Raw genomic sequence first — 19,382 nt, 5'->3', positions numbered from 1 at the left:
GCTTGCAAACAATGTCTATTGTTGTGCTGGTGGTAATGCTTTTATCCCCTTAATTTGGTTTCTTCGTTTTTTTTTCTGTTTTTAGTTTGTGGTTATGTGCTTCCAGGATCATGGTATTGAGAGGGCTATTTGCCATGGTATTTGTGAGCCCAAGGCAGCAGTGATTGGCCATGATGAACTCTTTATATATTCTGCTTAATGGCGGAGCATGACTCTACTAAGTGTGATTTCTTTCAAGCAAAATCTTCATAGCTTGAATTTAGAGAAGACATAAAAGTAAACCTTTGAAGCACTGTCTTTATGTGGGTCTGTCAGAAAAATGTGATATAATATTCCACCATGTCTACCACAGCAACTCCAAGCCCTTCTACAAATAACCTGAAATGTTGATTATTTTTAAACATTGTTCCCATCATAGTCCAAGACTTATACACTAATTCCATCACAAAGAGCCACTATTTGATATTGGCTCTTCTAAATATGTTAATGGTGTTGAAGATAATTGTGCTGGGGCAACGCTTGATGACGAAGCATCCATTGTTGCCGAGGATACTCTGTGCCTAAATTTCTTTACATACTATTTCCAGAGATCTTTTGCCTTTTATAGAAGATGAATCTATGGAGGATGACCTTTTTTAAGATCAGGTAAATATTAATTTGTAGGTGGAACAATCTTTGTTCACTGGCTAGCTCGAGGAAGAATACTGGGTAGGTTTAAAACCAGCGGCGGCCACCATAAACAAAGGGTGGTGAGGAAGCGGAAGGCGTTGTGCGGGGGGGATTACAATATTAAAAAATATATAAAACGTACCTTTTGACGCCATGCCCAGCCACCTCCAGTGTCACGTTCGCCGCCTCTCCTCTTCCTTGTTACCAGCAGCCCCTGGGACCCAGACTCCCATCTAACCCCGTGCTGCAGAGCAGCGTGAGATTGGTCTGAGCAGGCAGGTAAGACACCCTGCTCAGACCAGGGAGTCTGTGGGGTTTCTCCAGCCCGGCTGCTCAATAAAGCTGGGCTGGAGAAAACCTGAGTGCACTTGTATGTTTTGGTCGGCCTGAGACGGACAGCCAAAACACACATGTGCACTTAGGGAGTGGAGTGCACGTATCACTTCTCCTCCCCCCTCCCCATGCCTAAGCCCCTCCCCTCCCAACACCTCTGGTAGAGCCGGCAAATGTAAAATAAAACAATGCAGGAGCATTGTTTTATTTTACATTTGCTGGTTCTGAGCCAGGCAGTGGGCGACACCCTTCCGCCATTGAGGAGAAGCGCCCCTGTTTATATCCTCATTAAGATATGATGGCTAAGGACTAAAGCTTGACTTTCTAATGATATGTACCTCTTCACTGAGGTTAACGCACAGGGCATTAGATATGATTACTGTGTTGCATGAAAAAGAACCTCAGTATGAGGCTTACTCTTGAAGTTTAACGTGACCCCCGAACTAGCCTCTAAGGCCCTTTTATAATGTTGTCCCTGACTGTGCTTGCAGGCCACCCAAAACATGTTCTGTGCATTATTATTATTGAAATACACTTGGTCAAACTTGTCCTGTGTCAGGCTCTGTTACTGTGATCACAGATAGAAAGCAATCATTGGACCTAAATGTCCCTTTCAATACAGCAGTAAACCTTGATTTCTGTTAAGAAAAATTAAATCCACTACCTCTCAAATTTGTATTGCCAAGGCCACTGTCATCTTGTCTTGTTATGTCAGGCAAATCTGGGAAAAATGTGAATCCCTCATTAATACTGATGGAGGAAAAGCAGGTGGGGGGAAAGACCTCAATGATTAAGGGAGGCAAGCTACTGCCCTGCCCAAATGAACATAGTGAGTAAAAGTAGATTTTTGCAAGATCCCTGGTTTTAGCTGTGGCGTCACTTGCTTCATTGCCAAGAATCGCTGGGTTTTGTACCTCTTCATTTAAGCCTGTTCAAGCGAAAGTACTGAATGATCCATTTGAGGGCACTGTGCTGCTTGCTGTGAACATGGCTTTGATGTATTGTTGCAATTTATCAAAATGGAAGCAAATGCAGAACATCTATGACAGATTAAGCTGTCAAGAGGTCCATCATATTCTCACCAAGACTTCAGTTACCAAGACATCAGTCGTACTTCAAATCACATACACTGTGACTGTATTTCTCACTGTACCCATCCTGCTGTAGCGCCTTGAGACCCTCTGGGTGAGTAGTGCGCTATATAAATGCTTTGATTGATTGATTGATTGATCCCGACCCTCTCAGCCTGACAAAATCTTTTCTGTTGCCCAGCTCAATGGTGGAGAGTTGGAAGTATTGGAATTAATTCACCAGTGGGACCTCAGACCCTTTCTTCTCGTCTTTGTGTTGTGTTTGGTGATGACATTCAGTATTCTCAAACTCCTTCATGTATTTTTCTGTGTCAGCATAATCTAGAAATCTGCTTCAATTGCTTAGAAGAACTTCTCAAGAAAGGCTTTACAGTGGTGTATTTCTCTATGAACTCAAAAAAAGGAAGTTTCCTCACCTTATCTTTTTTTGGTAAACAATACTTTATTATGGCTTTTGGAAATAAAGAAAGGATAAAAAGTACAATTCTGTGCCATCTATGCATGGTCATTAAAAGGAAGGAAAAAAGAACATTTCCAAACCTCCCTTGCTCCGCCCCTATTTGTTTTAGCCATACCACTGCTCTAAGCCTCTTTACCATATGTATGCTGCCACCAGTCTCTGAAGACAAGAAGTCTTTGCACTCCAATCTCTTTATGACTGGTTTGTGAGGGATGTCTACATTTTGGTAGCCCCAACTTCCATGTGTCCAGTGACCTCTGAGCGTACACGGTGATCAGTCACACCCTGACCCAGCCATGTTCTCCTCAAAGTCCAGTTGGTTCTTTTGTTGTGTCCAGTAGTTCCTAGCTGCCGAACTTGTCTTTCAGCCCCACCAAGTCCAGTCTGTAGTATTGTTTTCCTAATTTTTGGGGGCATTTAGATTTTGCCAAAAGAAATTGCATGCTGTTTTAAATAACTATATACTTTACCACACATTTTGTTAATCAAAAACCTTGGTGTTTATTGAATTATTATTGCACTTACTACTTAACGGAGCAAACATTACAAATGTAAGTGCCTGTATGAAGGTTCCATGATGAAGAGCATTACAAACTGAAGCCTGAGCAATTTACCTGCGGTACATTGAGCTCATCAAAACATCTGCTTTTTTAATTTTTTTCCCACTCTAGAAAATAAATGCAGATGTGAAAATAGTTTGTTTTCAGTCTTTATGTATAAAAAACAGTATAAACTTGTGATCCTTAATCATAAATGCTGTAGCTTTGACCTTTGACTGTGCTGTATGCTTTTGGATGCAGGAAGATGTTCTCTAAGATACTCTGCACCATAGCTTTTTTCAAATATGTCTGCTGAGGAAACACAGGCTACTTAGAGAATCTAGGGGTACACACCAGATAGGCAGAGGTTAGCTGGTTTCCCAAAGGCACCTCCCCACTCACATTTAGTAATGTGGCTTCAGTGATCAGGCTTAATTTCCTGAGAAAGCACATGTGGTGTTAAGTATACCCATACCAAAATAAAGTAAAAAATAGTCCTCTAATCTCCAAAACAGTTATTTTTCAAGGAAAACATTTATCACCAATATTACCAAATAAAACGGTAATTCAACATCAGATTTATCAGGAGGGCCACTGGAATTATGTGATTCTGTGGCTGTGGTGCTATCCACATAATTATGGATTTGCCATATAATCCACTATCTGCATAATTTGCCGATTTAAAAAAGTATATACATATAGTTTCTAGCTCAAATGGATCAAAAATTACTAAACATGTGAAATATGTGTTAATGGGTGACACCTTTGCCCAGACAATGTTAAAATAAGTACAAATGACAAAATAATAACATAAAACTGTACAAAATGTGCTGCATTATAGCTCATAATTAGCTTTCTCATGCAGCATAATTCAGTCAACCTTGCCTCATAATTTGGTCCTCCTCTATTTATTAATTCCAGCGGCCCTGCTTGTGGGTTAAACGTGTTAAGGGTAAAGTTCTTCTCACAAGCAACAATGGAAAATTGGGAATTGACATTCCTATGGCCAGTAAAAATAGATCCCAAAAATAAGTTACTAACAAATCTAGTGATCAGTGCGATTAACAGAATTTATTAAAGTGTCCTTAATCGGACTGTGTTTTCGCAAGTCAGAACCATCTAAACTCGGCCAGCCTGTTTCTTCACTTAAAGCTGTTAAAATTCGTTCGGCACAGTTATGAAGTGATTGACTTTCTTCTGGGCCAGTAGAAATATTGCCTGAAAATAAGTTACCAACAAGTGTAGTGACCAGTTGCCACAAACATTCTTTAAAGTGTATTTGGTAGGAAAGTGTTCTTCAAGTAACATCCATTTGAAACACGGCCAGCCTGGTTCTTTATACAGGCTGGTAATATCTGGAGGCATAGTGCCTTTCAATGGGGATGTTGCAAACTTCAATTTTTCCGATCAATTTGACTCTGTGCTCCAACTTTACTTGGGGTTTCGTGTAGGATAAGCTAAAGATAGTAGGTATAAATACAAACATCCTCAGTCCTTTAAATGGCCTGGTACTGAGTACCAGCACTTTTTAGGTCTCGCCTGACCCAGCGCATGCGCTGGTCTGGGGAGACTTATTGAGAGGGCTCCAAAAAGTGCTACCAGGCCAGCCTAGAGCCACAGTGCATGTGCGCGGGCGCGCGCGCCACGCTTTACCGCGATTACTTTCGGTTTCGCGGCCGCACGGCCGCTTTGATGTTTGATCGTGATCGCCATCGCGGTCACATTCACTTTCGCGGCCGCAGGGCCGCCTTGCATAGCCAATAGGTCTCGCTTTTGGGACCTTATAAGTATTTAGTTATGCAACTGTTGCATGGCTAAACATTTATAGGGTACCAAAGGCGAGACCTATTGGCTATGCCAATGCTTGTTTATTTTGAGAGGGAGAATACGGCACTTCTCAAGAGAAATGTAATACTTTTAATTGGAGAGTAGCTGCACTTCTCAGAAACAAGCAGGTACTCTGGCACTGGAAATCCTAAATTAAAGTAATCTACTTTCGGGGAATTCTGGTAATCAGGTGACAAAACGATCTTGCTACAAGCAGCTTGCACTTGGCAGAAAGGGCCCTCACACTGGAGGCAACCACTATAAAGTGTGACTACCCCTGTCACACAACTGCAAATGCCAGTCTCGTCTAGTGAGACCCTGGTGTCATGGCTCTTGAGACAGTATCTGGAGAAGACTGTATTTAATGCTCTTCCATGTGAACGCTAAAATGTTACCCTAACCTGAAACTTCTTGTCAGCCCAGGCATATCTGTTTATGGCCTACCCCATTGTGTGGTTCCCTTTGCCCGGATAAATGCAAGTGGGCAAAGGTGAGCCCGTGGCATGAGCAAATTCATATTTGCTGTCCAGCATAGAAGTGAAAACATTTAAACCTTATATGGTGGTGTATGGGTTACCAAATAACTATGAGCCACTAGGGACGCATCAGTGTAGTAGTACCGGCTTGTATTTCACAACTTGGTGCAATCTGGAAGTTTTCGTTTTTGGTTCACGTCTCTCGAAGAAAAGAAAGTATCAGTGGTCTGTAAAATGTAAATACAGAGCATTTAGGTATCTCGTGCCGTGGACTACTCCGTGACTGTTAACCATAAACACAGGACAATTTAGGATGTCTCTAGGGCATAAGAACGTTCCCCTCCTTGCCATCAGATCACGCGAGCAAAAAACTTCTCACGAGACTAGACACGGTTCATCTCTCGGTCCCGTCAGCTGCTCGCCCCCTCCCCCCCCTCCGGACACGGCTGAGGCCGAGTTTGCCAAAGCCCTGGGAGAATGGCAGTGTCAATGGGGTGCTTGTCGGAGGCCAGGGCGCGCGCTGATCCGCAGCTGCGTGATGAATGAAGGCCGCACTTGTTGGACTGCCTCGCATTTCCTCCGTCCCTCCTTCACCCCACCCCTTCGCTGCTCGCTGTTTTCGTCGTGGTTTATCAGATGATGCCAGCATTTGTGCACGGGACTTCCTGATAACCATCGACACGCTCGGGAGCTCCCCGGAGAGTGTAAACAGCTGCGTCTGTAAACTCCCGCCAAAGAGTCGAAGGCTTTGCCCTTGACTTAGGAAGGTCTGCCAAGTCAGCGCGAGACCTAGTCTGCAGCAGTGCACTGCATTGTAGACTAAACTTCATTTACCTTTTAGTGCACCCAGAGCTTTAAGCGGGATGAAAAAACTGGGGGGGTCTCTCAAAGGGGCGTGTCCAATGTAATTAAGGGCGTGGCTTAAAACACTAAGCTACAATTCTGTGCTTAGCATAGTGTGCCACCCGACTTGTATTTTGCTGTTTCTGTCATTGCATCCAGTTATATGATACAAACAAGTAACATCATACCTACAACAAGTCAGGACTATTGGCTTTGCCAATGGTTGTTAGTTGCATAAAATAAATAAGCAGCAAGTATGACTTGCATATAATATTGAAAAAGCTTTCACTTAAAGCCCTGGTGACAACGGTGATGTTGCTGCTCCTCCGTTTCAAAAAGAGAAGGGAAATCCAGAGAGAAAATGACTCCTTAAAGGATTTTCCTTCTCCTACAGCGCTCACTTGGCATGATGTCATGCCGTAACCTCTCCACTAGTGAGAAGTGAGCACACGCACATCAATGTGCCGGCTGTCACTGCATTCCAGAAAAAAACAGACCGCCTGTGCCAGGGCACAAAACAGAGCCCGATACAGACCTGTTTCGAGGCCTCCTTTAAAAAACTGCAGGTGCTCAGACCCGGTGAGACCCGGCCCACTTAAAGCCCTGAATTCCCCTATGGGTGGCGCTGAAGCTCTTTCCTTCACAAGTAGCCCACTACACTCTGTGGTTCCAAAGGTGTGGTCTTAGGAGTGTGATGGATGAAGAATTGTGAGAAATTGTTGCACAGTTTATGTTTTCATAGGGTGACCAGATCTTGAGAACCAAAAAACAGGACATTTTGCAAAAATAGAAGAAGGACTACAATTTTACATCAACGGAGCTGCGCAGAATGACAGCTCTTATCAACATAGGAACGCAGAAAAAGCATTAAGAAAATAAAATGTAATTTCTAAAACCAGCTTCATACCTGTTAATTACATTGCTTCCTTTTAACAGCTGCTAACTAGCACAACTTTAGAACACCCAATAAGTCCTTCTCACTGGTTTCAGCCGACCCCTTCTAGAAACAGGGGCATGAGCCAAAATTGCCGGAATCTGCCGGGACAGCTGATGAAAACCCTCGACTGTCCGTGCAAATCCGGGACGCCTGGCAACCCTATGTTTTCAGTAAGCTGGCAGTTTTGAGCAGCTCTGCAGGCCTCCTTATGGTATTTCTTATGGCCATAGTCCACTTAGCGAGTTATCACACAAGTGTGCTTAGGTTTTTGCTGGTGGGTGGCACAAGCACTCATTTTTGGGAGCAATATCAAATTTTTCATCATCAGACTTTGAGCAAGAGCGAGAAAGGCAGAAATGAGGAAGAGAATGATAGGAAAACAGAGACAAGAGGAGAAAGAAACAATAAAGAACCTGCAAGATTAAGATAAAGGGACGGGAAGTGTAGAGCGGTGGAAGAAATTGGCCTGAGGTGGAATCAAGACTAGGCAGCCTTGGTATCCGGGTGCCTGGGATTCGGCAGCTCCGGGCTCCTGAAGGAATATTGTGGGCCCCTGCACTTTTATATTTATTTATTTGTATGTATTTCTTTTACAAACTAAACACTTGTTCAGAGAGAGAGGGAGTTTCTGTCACTCCACAGACTTAAACTACATATGTTTTAAGCACAGGAACCTCATCAAAGGCAAAATAGATTTTGGAAGGGCAATGAGAACGAACAAGGCATGGCCCAATTCTGTACTTTTGGCTAAACACTGATTAGACCCCTCACATTCAATCCTCTTTGATGCGTTGCAACAATATGTAATGGATGTCCAACTTTCCGGTTAATTTGAATACAATTGAATATTTACTAGTTTATATGCAGTTTTATAGTTTGAAACTCATTATTTATCCTTTATGTGAAGTTCCTTAGGCTGAAACTAATTATTTAGCCAAGGTGATTTTAACCATTGCCTTATGTTTTATTTGCCTCCTTATGAAGTTAGTCTGCTGTTTGTTATCTCTCTTTAGTTTATTGACCTTGTATCACAAGCTAGTGTTTTGTTGATGTCAGCCGCGGTCGGTAGTAGGAGTAACTGCAGGGCGGTGACGTGGGGAGGGGGAGGGGCAGGGTGGGGGGTTGTAAACTATGGATTACGGAGGTTTACAGGTAAATTAACATATAAATTAATAAAACGAATTTCGTTGCATGCACTGCATATATATATATATATATATATATATCTATAGTTTACTACCCCCACCCTGCCCCTCCCCATGTCACCGCCCTGCAGTTACTCCTACTACCGACCGCGGCTGGTTGATGAGTACCTTCATGTCTGTAAGAAAAAAACATTTGGGCAGTTTTCATGATCTTCTCAGGTCGAATAACTAATGTTGGTGGCTTGTAGTTTGTGCCCATTCACCTTTTGTTTTCTTCACCATTGTCAGGACTTTCCCGCCAAAGGGTCGTCATAACAGACAGGCACCATTACATTGTCAGAGGTTTGCTATGGGCTATAGTACCACATGCTTTGAAGCTTTGTTGACATTTTTTAGACACAGTTATTTATTTTATTTTTAGATGATGATAATTATTATTGTATTATTATCATTATTGATCACTATAATAAAAATAATATTAATTATTTAGTGCAGTATTCACCAGCCAGGTATCCAAGATTTAAGAGATTGTGAAGTTCAAAGGGTGAAGGATTATTACTGCTTAAAATAGCCACATTTAAGATTTTACCAAAGGACTTGATGGTTGGGAATGCCACTAATCAGGCGCAGGATGGGAGGTGGCTGTTCCAAATTTTTGATGCAAGACCTACACGGGCTTGTTTACCAGAGCATGGACTTTTGAAATGAGGAATGGAGATGAAGTTTGATTTGATGACCACGTTTTCAGGTGTGGTTTTAATTTTGGATTAAGGTTACATTGAGTGATGGGCCTGGTGATTGGCTTATTTGACTACAGGGGAGTTGGGAGCAAATAAGGCAGACACGATAACTTCTTTTAGAGCTAAGCTGGGCACTGTGGTCTGGATCCTCTTGAACCTGCAGATGTGAAATAAAGGGAGGTGCCTGAAAATGCTTTTGCTGTTGTCGAAATGAGAGTTTTTTCCACATTTACTGAGAAGGAACATCAAATAGGAAAGTAGATGTTGAGGGTTTGCAGAGGAAAAGAGCAGGAATTATGCACAAAACGGATTCTGGGAGAAAGTGAGCATTATGTGGGTGAGCAACAAGGTTTTAGACATAGGGTAAGAATTTGATCAATCAAACCGGATTCAATCAAACCAGATTTATAGAGCACAGCCTATCACCCGTGAGAGTATCCAGGTGCTGAGAGCCAAGCTGCTCGGGTAGCATCAGTTGAATAGCCAGGTCTTGAGTCCCTTTCTGAATTCCTGGAGGGAGGGTGAGGTCCAGAGATGGAGGGAGAGGCCTTTTCAGGCCTTTGCGACAAGGTAGGAGAATGAGCGTCCTCCACTGTTGCTTTGGCGGATGCATGGGATGTGAGCGAGGGCGAAGGAGGAGGAACTGTGGTTGATATATGCTGGTTCTTGGTTGTACAGGGCTTTGTAGTTGTGGGTCAAAATCTTGATTGGCTTCTGTTGTGGACGGGAGTCAGTGGAGTTTCTTCAGGTGAGGGGTGATGTGGGTCCATCTGGAGAAGTCGAGGATGAGTCTGGCCGCTGAATTCTGAATGGTCTGCAGTCTTTTTAGGAGGTGTGTCGTAATTCCTGCGTAGAGTGCATTATCATTGTCCAAGTGACTGGTGATGAGGGCTTGAGTGACAGTGCGTCTGTTGGAGACTGGATGCTATTTGAAGATCTTTCGGAGCATGCACAGAGTGAGGGAACAGGCGGAGGAGACTGCCTTGATCTGGTTCTTCCTGGTGAGTTTGCTGTTCAAGATGATGCTGAGGTAATGGGCATAGTGCGTTGTAGACGGTCCCATTTCAGCAGACCACCATCAGTTATCCCATGGGGAAATGTTGTTCCCAAAGATCAGCACTTCTGTCTTGTCTGTGTTGAGTTTGAGGCAGTTGTTTTGCATCCAGTCAGTGACACTGGTCATGCACCAGTGAAAGTTGGCCCTCATGGTGAATGGGTCTTCAGATAGAGAGAGGATGAGCTGGGTGTCGTCTGAGTAGGAGATGATGTTCAGTCCATGGTTTCTGACGATGTTGGCCAGTGGGGTCATGTAGGAGTTGAACAGAGTAAGGCTGAGGGATAAGCCTTGAGTGATGCCGCAGATGGTGTGCTTGGGATTTGAGTTGAATGGTGGACATTCTTGAAAATCTGTAGCAGATGGATGAAGGCCAATACTCAGAAGGAGTTGGCAATTGAGATTGCAGTTTGGTCTCAATTCAGCATCGGCGAAAGAGTCTTGCATTCAGCAATATATTGGGGACATGCACTGATGGTAATTCAGGATGTGAAATCAGGGTTTATGTCCATCCTTCTCAGTTTGAATGTGTTGTCAGTGTAGGGGCAGCAAGTTAAAACATCCATATTAGAAAGGGTAGGGAGACACATAAATGTAGAAAAAGAGGTAGAAGTTTTAAGAGCCATTTAAACACCTTGCCATGTTTTGAGACTTGCACTGGAAAGACAGAGCATTATGTAGCTATGATTATAGAGAAAGGAAGCAATGTAAGTTAGTATTGTGTCTTGAACTGCAGTCATTATTAAGCACATGAGGATTAGGAGGCTACCGGCCGCTGCCCACAAATGCCGAAAAATACTATGTAGATACCGCCATTCTTTCTGAGCATTTCCATTTCCTCAAGGATTAACATAATCACTGAAACTGATTCGGGAGATGGAAACTGGCCTGGCTGTTGTCGAGTAAGTAGTTGCCCTCAAAATAGAACTGAAGCAGAGATGCCATAATACATTTAAAGTGAGGGTGAAAACTATTCATAGAGTTGAAGGTGTGAAAGTGGGTGCTTGAGGGATTGGAGTTGAGTGGGCAGTGTCCGCGGGTGTTGTCAGGTGGATCATTGCTACTTTTTTTTTTAAGAAAGTGGAAACTTCTTCTTAAACTTCAGCAAACAATTGGGGCAGAGGAAGGTGGTGTTTGGTCAGAACTCTGACAAGGTCTCTGTAGTCGGTAGGAACCTGGTAGATCCTGATGGTGAACTCTGCTTTCCTGGCATTTTGTATTAGAGATGCATGTGAGTTTGAATGAATATAGCACCAATCTTCTTGCTTGTCTTCCAGAGTAGAGGGGTTGGGCTTTGGATTGTGAGATCTTCAGTGAACACTTGGCCAGGTGTTTCTTTAGTAGAGTATTTGGCGTTGTTACAGTGAGCATTCTCCCCTAGTGTAGTGTAAGGAGGTGCGAAGAGTTCCAGCCACCAGAACAGGCAGTGGCTGTGTTAGTGTCAGCTCTGGTGTACATGTTGCATTTGGGCTGGAATGTTGGTTTGCACTGTGTGCATACTTTCCTCCAGCCTCTGGTGATGTAGGTTGTGGGCAGTTGTGAGCAAGTGATTCTGGTGGAAGATGCACGGAGAAAGATTGCTAGAATTGTGACATGGGAATGAGTTGTGAGCAGAGGCAGTGTTTCTGGTGCCCTACAGAGCTAGAGTTTGACCTTTTATTGAGTAGGGTTAGAAAAATGCCTTCTTATCCACACAATTCCATGTTGTGGATAAAGATGTTGAAGACAGATAAGGCCACTTTGGTGCACTCGGGCTTTGGCTTTGTTGGCTTGTTCCCACACTCTCAGTTCGGAAACCTGTTCATCTAAAGGTTCAACCTGACTGTTCTCGCCTCATCCTTTTTATGAGGTTAATACATTACAGGTGTTGATCCAATAGCTTTCTTCTATTAGATGAACATCAGCCTTTCTCAATTTAATGGATTATTGAATGACTTTTAGCCTTGTTCTCTTGATTATATCTTCACAAAACTGAATTAACTTAATCATTCAGACTTCCCGAAGTATCAGACCATCATTTACTTTTTTGCCAATGTCCCTGAACTCACTAATGAGTGATATTTGCAGTCCATTTCATAGAAAAATCTCAATCTTTGGGATCTGCCTCAAACACATTCGATAAAGACATTTCCATCAAACTTCATAGGTTAGTATTTTTCAAACTCAGGAAACTCTTCCTGAAATCCTAGGTCATTTGAATTCTGAGTCCTATTCGTCCTGCCAGATCTGGCATTTCAGGACCACTTCCATGGCTGTCTCATTTCGAAAAGCAAAGCAGTGGTGGCTGAAATGCTTTTATTATTCTCAGCCAATGGTAATTACTTGGAGCCTTCTTCCTGCTCCAAAAGGAGGAGCTGTGCCTGGGCTGACAGTCCTTTTACGATCGGAATGCAAGCCACCTTATGCCGTTTTCAATCTTTTTGGGTCTAATCAGTGAGGTGCAGCATGAGTCCAGTGGCACATTGAGCATGAAATCTGCGTGTGGCATACCTATTACACTTTTTTTTTTTTAAACAATTTTTATTGTTTTCAAAACAACAACTCAATACATGCCCCTCTACCTCCACGGCATACCTATTACACTTAGGGTATCTCTCTTAGAAAAACAAAAAGTGATGGGTGGAATGCTTGAATTAATCCCTTCCACTTGTGATAACTGTGTGCCTTCAATAAATGAAATTGAGGCTACCATGTGTAGGCAGTAGTGGTGGAAGCCATCTTTTAGGATTTGCTGAAGGTCCTCAAGTCATGAGAGCAACCAAGAAGTATGTAATGTGAATCAATTATTTATGAGTTAGGACTGCGGAAAGAACTGTTTGTCGTCCAGTTGATTTACAGGTTTAAGTGAAGTCCTAATTATTTTGGGATGGTGGTCCATGCCATTGACTTTTATAGTTTGTTTTAGTTTGGTTTGTGTATGGCAAAATATTCTACAATTTGCCCTTATCCACTATAGTCCTCTCCAGTGGATGCATTTGCTTTCTCTCAGGTCGACCCTGCATTGACTGATCTTTGTTGCCTGCAGGGTACCTCCTCGGGTTGTTGAGTTGCTGGCTCACTGTTGTAGGCCTAAATATCCCGGATGTCTCTATTATAGGTTGACAAGACGATTGCTCTCTGGGTTAAATGGTCACCGCTGACATCTGTGACTACTGAACAAGATTTCACTTCCGGGTACCATCAATTAAGCCTTCCACTCTTAGAAGTCGGTAATTTGGGTACCATTCACATGGAGATGGCAAAATTGCACAACGAAATGCTGCCTAAAAACAAATTTCTGTTAGATTGATCTACGTATTTGGGTCGCACCCATAACCTTTTTTTCTGTCATGCACATGAAAATCAGCAGTGTGGGAGCAATACGTCAGAATTTAAATAGTGTGGAAATGAGACAACATATTTTAGGAAATGGTTTCTTGTAAGCAGCCAGTGTTGACATATTTATCAACAATATAAGCAGTGTACCTGGAGTAGGCTGGAATCCACACCTCAATGGGTCATGGAATGGAGTTCGATCCAGTGCAACAGACAATGAACAATAGAAATAGAACAACAGGAACAGGCGAAACGAATATGTATCTGCTGTAAAAGACCGCATGATTGGCTGTGGCTGTACCCAACTCCAAAATGGCCATCGCTTCTTCACAAATGCAGGTGAAATCATGAGAAGCCATCTTAGGATGAGCATGAAGCCAGTCCACGATGGTCACTGATGCACACACATGCATGTACATGTATTGTGGAGCACCGGTGGCCATTATGCTATTTTTAATTTACTGTTACAACTTTTCCCACACCCTTTTAGAATGATACATTAAAATGAAAAGTGAGTGGCAGCGCTAAAAAGGAAATGAGGGGCCCGGCAGCACTTTGCAGCTGCTGGATCCTCCTAAAATAAATAAATAATTTGGAAATGGGGAGCAGAGCTGAGCATCACAAGGCGTCATTGGGGTGTCACAGAGTTTGATTGGAAGCAACAGACGAGCGGAAAAGGGCACAAAATAGACAGAAGGGGCATGCGGGGTGCAGAGGTGTCTCCTGGAACAGGGGGAGAGGACAAGGAAAAACAGGCACGCCCATGAAGAGCTAAAAGATAAAGAATAAGCATTGGCAAAGCAAATAGGTCTGGGTTTAATGTGTCAATGTAACTTAAAACAGGCATTCATCCCTGTTGACATTGACAATGCTTTGGATAAATGTAGTAACTGTTGCCTTTCACACACTATGCATATGCAACATATAGCATTGAATCTCAAAACAGTGTTGTGATTGACTGTACTTTTCTGATGTAAAATGGTCCCACAGGCATTTCAAAGGAAACCCTTCCTGTAATGTGGAATTAAACATCAAATAGCCAACAGCATAAGGTAAAAGAATAATATTCATGTTGGTGGAGCTGATGCTAACTCTTTGTAAGTTAAAAGAAAATTGTAAATAAGTCATGCAGAACATCTGCGCTGTCAAGCTAGACCTAAACAAGAATCCCCTAATTTCAGCAGTGGAAAGATACAACTCAACCAGGCATGAGTCCTGGGTTGGATAATTAGAAGAATAAGAAGGAAAGCCATTGACTCAGGAGCAGAGATCTGAGACAAACAACAAAGCCATCCAGTCACGAGCAGCGGGCTGACCTAACTCGCACTCTAATTATATGTTATGTAGCAATAGGTATGTGATAGATAGATCAGGCTGTCTATAACTGAGACCTAATTATCAACGTCACTGGACACGCGTCTCAACGGCTGTCAATTCAGTTCCCCTTGTCTGAGCTGAGATTGCCCTTTTTGGGAAAAGATCCATCAACCCTTGCCTCCACACATTCATATATCGCATCCTAAAACTTTACCCTACGGACGGCCACCTTTCCTTCTTCACCACAATGCCTTTTGGTTTTGACTCATTTACTTATCTCAAGGAACCAAAACTGGTCCTAACCACAATATTTAGAACCAATGATTGGTAATAAGTACAGCGAGAACAACCTCAATTCGTAACAGCCTTGTATTGCAAACATTAGCCGTGCTTCTGTAACCTGTGTGCACGTTTTAAGAATCCTTTACTCAGTGGTGGCCAGTAATAACAGCTTAGAGTGGGGTGGGAGAGGCCCACACACAAACATGCACATGCAGACACATGCACACATACCTGTTCACAACACTCAGTCACAAATACACATACATACATACATACATACACACATGCAACACTCAATTAGAACACAACACTTACTTGCTGCAGCTCTCGGGGAGGGAAGCCCCGGAGATGCCAGGATGGTCGGACTGCTGCTTCCCCTCATTGGCTAATCCTGGGTCAGCCAATGAGTGGAGACAGCAGTCCCTTCCACGTCCCAGAGTAGTGAGACTGCTGACCACACCCAATTTGTTGACGAGGTGTCAGTGATAGGCACTGTGCCCTTGGCTTAAAACTGAAGCTCCCAGGTACAATGCTATCACTGATGCTCTCCTTTTTCACGAGGGGGAGGGCCTCGAGGATCCTTTGCCAAGCTGAGGAAGTCATGCCCACAGGAGTTGTGACATCCTCAGCCCAGCTAAGTTCAGCTCAGGCAGCCAGGAGCCTGCAAGTTTACTGCATGACTAGCTCCTGGCTGCCTGATGTGAAAATAAAGAGTGTCTTTCAGGCTGACCTTTGCTGAGCCTGACAGACACTCTTTATGTCCAAAACGTGTGGGGGCTTGGCCCCTCCGCCCTTATGAACGGGCCGCTTCTGCCTCTACTTTTATGCACTGTGACATCCAAAATGTGCTTCTAGATGATTGTGCAGATGTCGAGACCGACATAAGGTACTTTATGAACAAGGATAAATGAATACTCTGCCTCCAAAGGCAGTGGTGTAGCAAGGGGTTGGGGGTGGTCCGCCCTAGGTGGCCCGAGTTTTAGGGTCAGGGGTCGGCCCCCGCTCTTAGATTTGGCCGCCATGGGCGGCCAGTGCAGGGGCGAACCCCGACGGCCTAAGTCCTAGCTATTCCACTTTCCAAAGGTGATTAACAATATATGTCTCGTTTTTTGGAACTGGAAACTGTCTTCTTGCAATTTGGAATGTCTTATAATACTTTTCCCCCTCATATTTTTAGGTGAATTAAAGAACTTACCATCGTACCCAGGGCCAAACAAGATGCGGGACTGCTACTGCACAGTAAACCTTGACCAAGAAGAAGTGTTTAGGACCAAAATAGTAGAGAAATCATTATGGTGAGTACTGCCACGTCAGCAGGATTTTTTAAGACCGATAGACGTAGATCTTTCCTGTTACTTACTTAGTGCTCCCTGTTGGGGCCATCTGTGTGTTTGTATTAATTTGTGCTTTAAGGGACTGCCTTTTGGGTGCGTAAGCCATTGGATCTGAGTTTATAAGAGGCCAGAAGCTTGTAGGCCCAGAAATCCCTTTTTTTGTAAATCTCATTAGTGAGGCCATTTTTAAAAGTCACACTTGCATCAAAACAACATGCATTTACCAGGCCAAAGGTTTGGATGTTTTGATGGTGAAAAGGTATTTTTAAGACTTCACTAACAGACCTAAAGGAGTCACAGCATTGGCAACGGCACAGTCTGCTTCCCTCAAACACAGATTACTTAAATCTCTGGCAGTCATCATTGTTTATGGTTCACACAGAAACTTCCATTTTTTTTTAGAGCTTTATATAGCGTGAACTAGACCCGAGACATCAGGTATCAGATCGCTTTACATGCGCACCAGTCAGGGCCGGACTGGGAACCAAAACCGGCCTTGGCAAAGTGCTCGACTGGCCCCCCGGGGGTTGGGGGTGTGGCCGAGCTGTTTGCGAGGGCCGGTTTCGGCTGACTTTGTTACAGGGGCCGATATTGCAGCTATACTGCAAAAACGACCCTGTCACAAAAACGGCCTCCCAGGGGCCCAAAACCATCCCCACCCTGACAGCCCAACGGGGGAATGCCCGGTGCTTGCTACTGCTAGTCCGGCTCTGGCACCAGTTTTGTTACGGACGGACACATTCATTTTTGTTAAGCATGGGGAGATTAAGTGATTTGCCCGAAATCACAGGATGTTGAGCGTCGTTGCCGAGACTCTAGGCCGGTTCCCCAGCTTCAAGATCGACCTCTCTAGCCATAAGGCTACATCCTCTCAATTAAGACTACTAAAAAAAATTTAATTGGGTAACAAATTAAAGCTGCATGCTTCTTTATAAGGAGAAAAGAGGCTACCCAGTCAAAGTTTCGTCTTTGTCTTCGTCTTTCTTTTTTTTTTTGTCTTTTAAAAAGAAAAGAAAGTTCAGGTAATCGGTATGGATTCATTCTCAGCCCATTTTTTCTTCCATCTATAAATTGGTGCCCACATACGCCTACCAAGCTTTCTTCCATTTCTGCCCTTTGTCTCATAAATTCCCTTTTCTAAATTAAAGATGGAGAGCAATCTAGCAAGCCATTGCTGAAATGATGGAACCATCTTGTCAAGCCAAGCAGAGGCGATGCAGATTCTCATCACTGACATGGCCAGAAAGATAAAATAATGAGACTGATCTTGCGTGTTCTCATCATTAAGCCCCAAAATAATTAGTTTGGGTGTTAATATTACTTTTAAATTAAAACTTTGGTCCAAGAATTTTCCAATTGCATTTACTAATGTTTCGAGGTGTAGGCAGGTTGAGAACATATTAATTATATCCGCTTCGGTACTATTACAGCGAGGGCATCTAATCCCTTCCTGTCCCCCCCACTGTGCTATCTTCGCAGGAGTATAGTACAATGAGAATATTGTTTTGAAGTGCTGGGCTTGCAGCCCTGCTGAGCACAAAAAAGTCTGTCCCAAAGCTAACGACTCAAAAAATATCTCTTGGTTTATATTGAGTTTATCCGCCCATTTCTGCCCATGCTTCTCTGTATCGTCCTGCTTTGGAAGAGATAATTCTGCATAAATTCTCCTGCATTTCTCAGTGTCTCTTACAGCCTCAATTGTTTTAACTGCATTGAATCCAGTCAATCCCCCTTGTTTGCTTTCCAAAAAACTCCGTACCTGAAGATATTTAAAAAGGTTTCTAGTTTCCAATCCAAAATTGGCCTGAATATCTCCAAATGTTCGTATTCCCTCAGGCCCTGTGAAGTCACCCACCTTCCGTATCCCGTGCCTCTCCCACTCTAGCATTACACCATCTGAAAAAATTCTTGTTTTTTTATAGTAACTAGATTCACTATATTTCAATAGGCAATTCTGCGCTTCCTCCCCTAATAGTAATTTATAAACATCTGGGGAACCTGCTTTTATCCATGGGTCTTCAACGGTCCCACCTAGTAGACCCCGCATATATTGAAAGGCAGGAGCCCAATAGTACATTCTGAAGTCTGGGACCGCCCAGCCTCCCCTCTCCCTTGGTAGCATCATACACCTTAAGGCTCTCCTTGTTTTCCCATGTGCCCAGATGAACCTATTCAGGAGGTTCTCCAAAGTTAAAAAACACTGTTTTCTCAAATTCCAGCGGGATAGCCCTAAAGAGATACAGCACTTTGGGTAAGAAGACCATCTTTATCACGTTGCATCGCCCCACAATTGACAAATGGAGGTTATGCATCCTGTCAAAATCTTTTTTAGCCTTTTGAATTACTGGGGTCATATTTCTTTCTTCCAACTGTTCCAGATTAGATGTAATGGAGAAGCCTAAATATGTTGCTGCGTCAGTGACCTGGGAGTCATCTAATTCCACCTTCCCATTCTTTACTACTTGAGTCTTCTGTCGATTCAATGCGTATCCAGAAATCTATCCAAAGACTTGAGCTTCCTTCTCTATGACAGCTAGGGCTGTATAAGGATCGGGGGTGACCACCGCAATGTCATCCGCGTAGGCTAAGATTTTTGTTTCTAACCCGTGGAATCTCATTGGCTTAACTTCAGTATTAGCCTCCACTTTCCGAATCAAAGGGTCAATGTATAAAGCAAATAATAACAGAGGTGAGCAGGGACAGCACTGCCTGGTGCCCCGTGTGATTGTTATTGGTGCTGTAAGCCCCCCATTCAATCTCAGGTGTGCTATAGGTGCTTTATATAGAGACTGTACCGCCCCAAGAAAGGAGTTCCCGAAACCATATCATTTCAGAACCATCCACAGAAAGTCCTAGGAGACCCTATCGAATGCTTTTTTGGCATCAGGTAATATTAGAGCCATAGGATCTCCTGAGACATCAGCAGCATCAAACAATGTTATGACCCTACGTGTATGATCAGTTGTGCCCCTCCCAGAAATAAACCCATGTTGAAGCGAGTGAATCACTTTCCCAATAAC

The 19,382-nt window shown here is 43.3% G+C and overlaps 1 protein-coding gene across 2 annotated transcripts in view; it reads left to right on the top strand.

Moving 5' to 3' along the window:
- The window catches only part of RASA3 (RAS p21 protein activator 3), an 886,845-nt gene that overhangs the window by 213,317 nt on the left and 654,146 nt on the right, over window positions 1-19,382 (top strand). For both annotated transcript variants that reach the window (XM_085622738.1, XM_085622739.1), the window contains exon 2: window positions 16,206-16,323. In XM_085622738.1, coding sequence (XP_085478864.1) covers window positions 16,206-16,323 — 118 coding nt within the window. The remainder of the gene's footprint in view (window positions 1-16,205; window positions 16,324-19,382) is intronic.

This window comes from Triturus cristatus, chromosome 8 (assembly GCF_964204655.1).
Source record: "Triturus cristatus chromosome 8, aTriCri1.1, whole genome shotgun sequence".
Taxonomy (NCBI): Eukaryota; Metazoa; Chordata; class Amphibia; order Caudata; family Salamandridae; genus Triturus; species Triturus cristatus.
The sequence above is the reverse complement of the archived record's forward strand: the minus strand, read 5'-3'. Positions and strand labels throughout refer to the sequence as shown.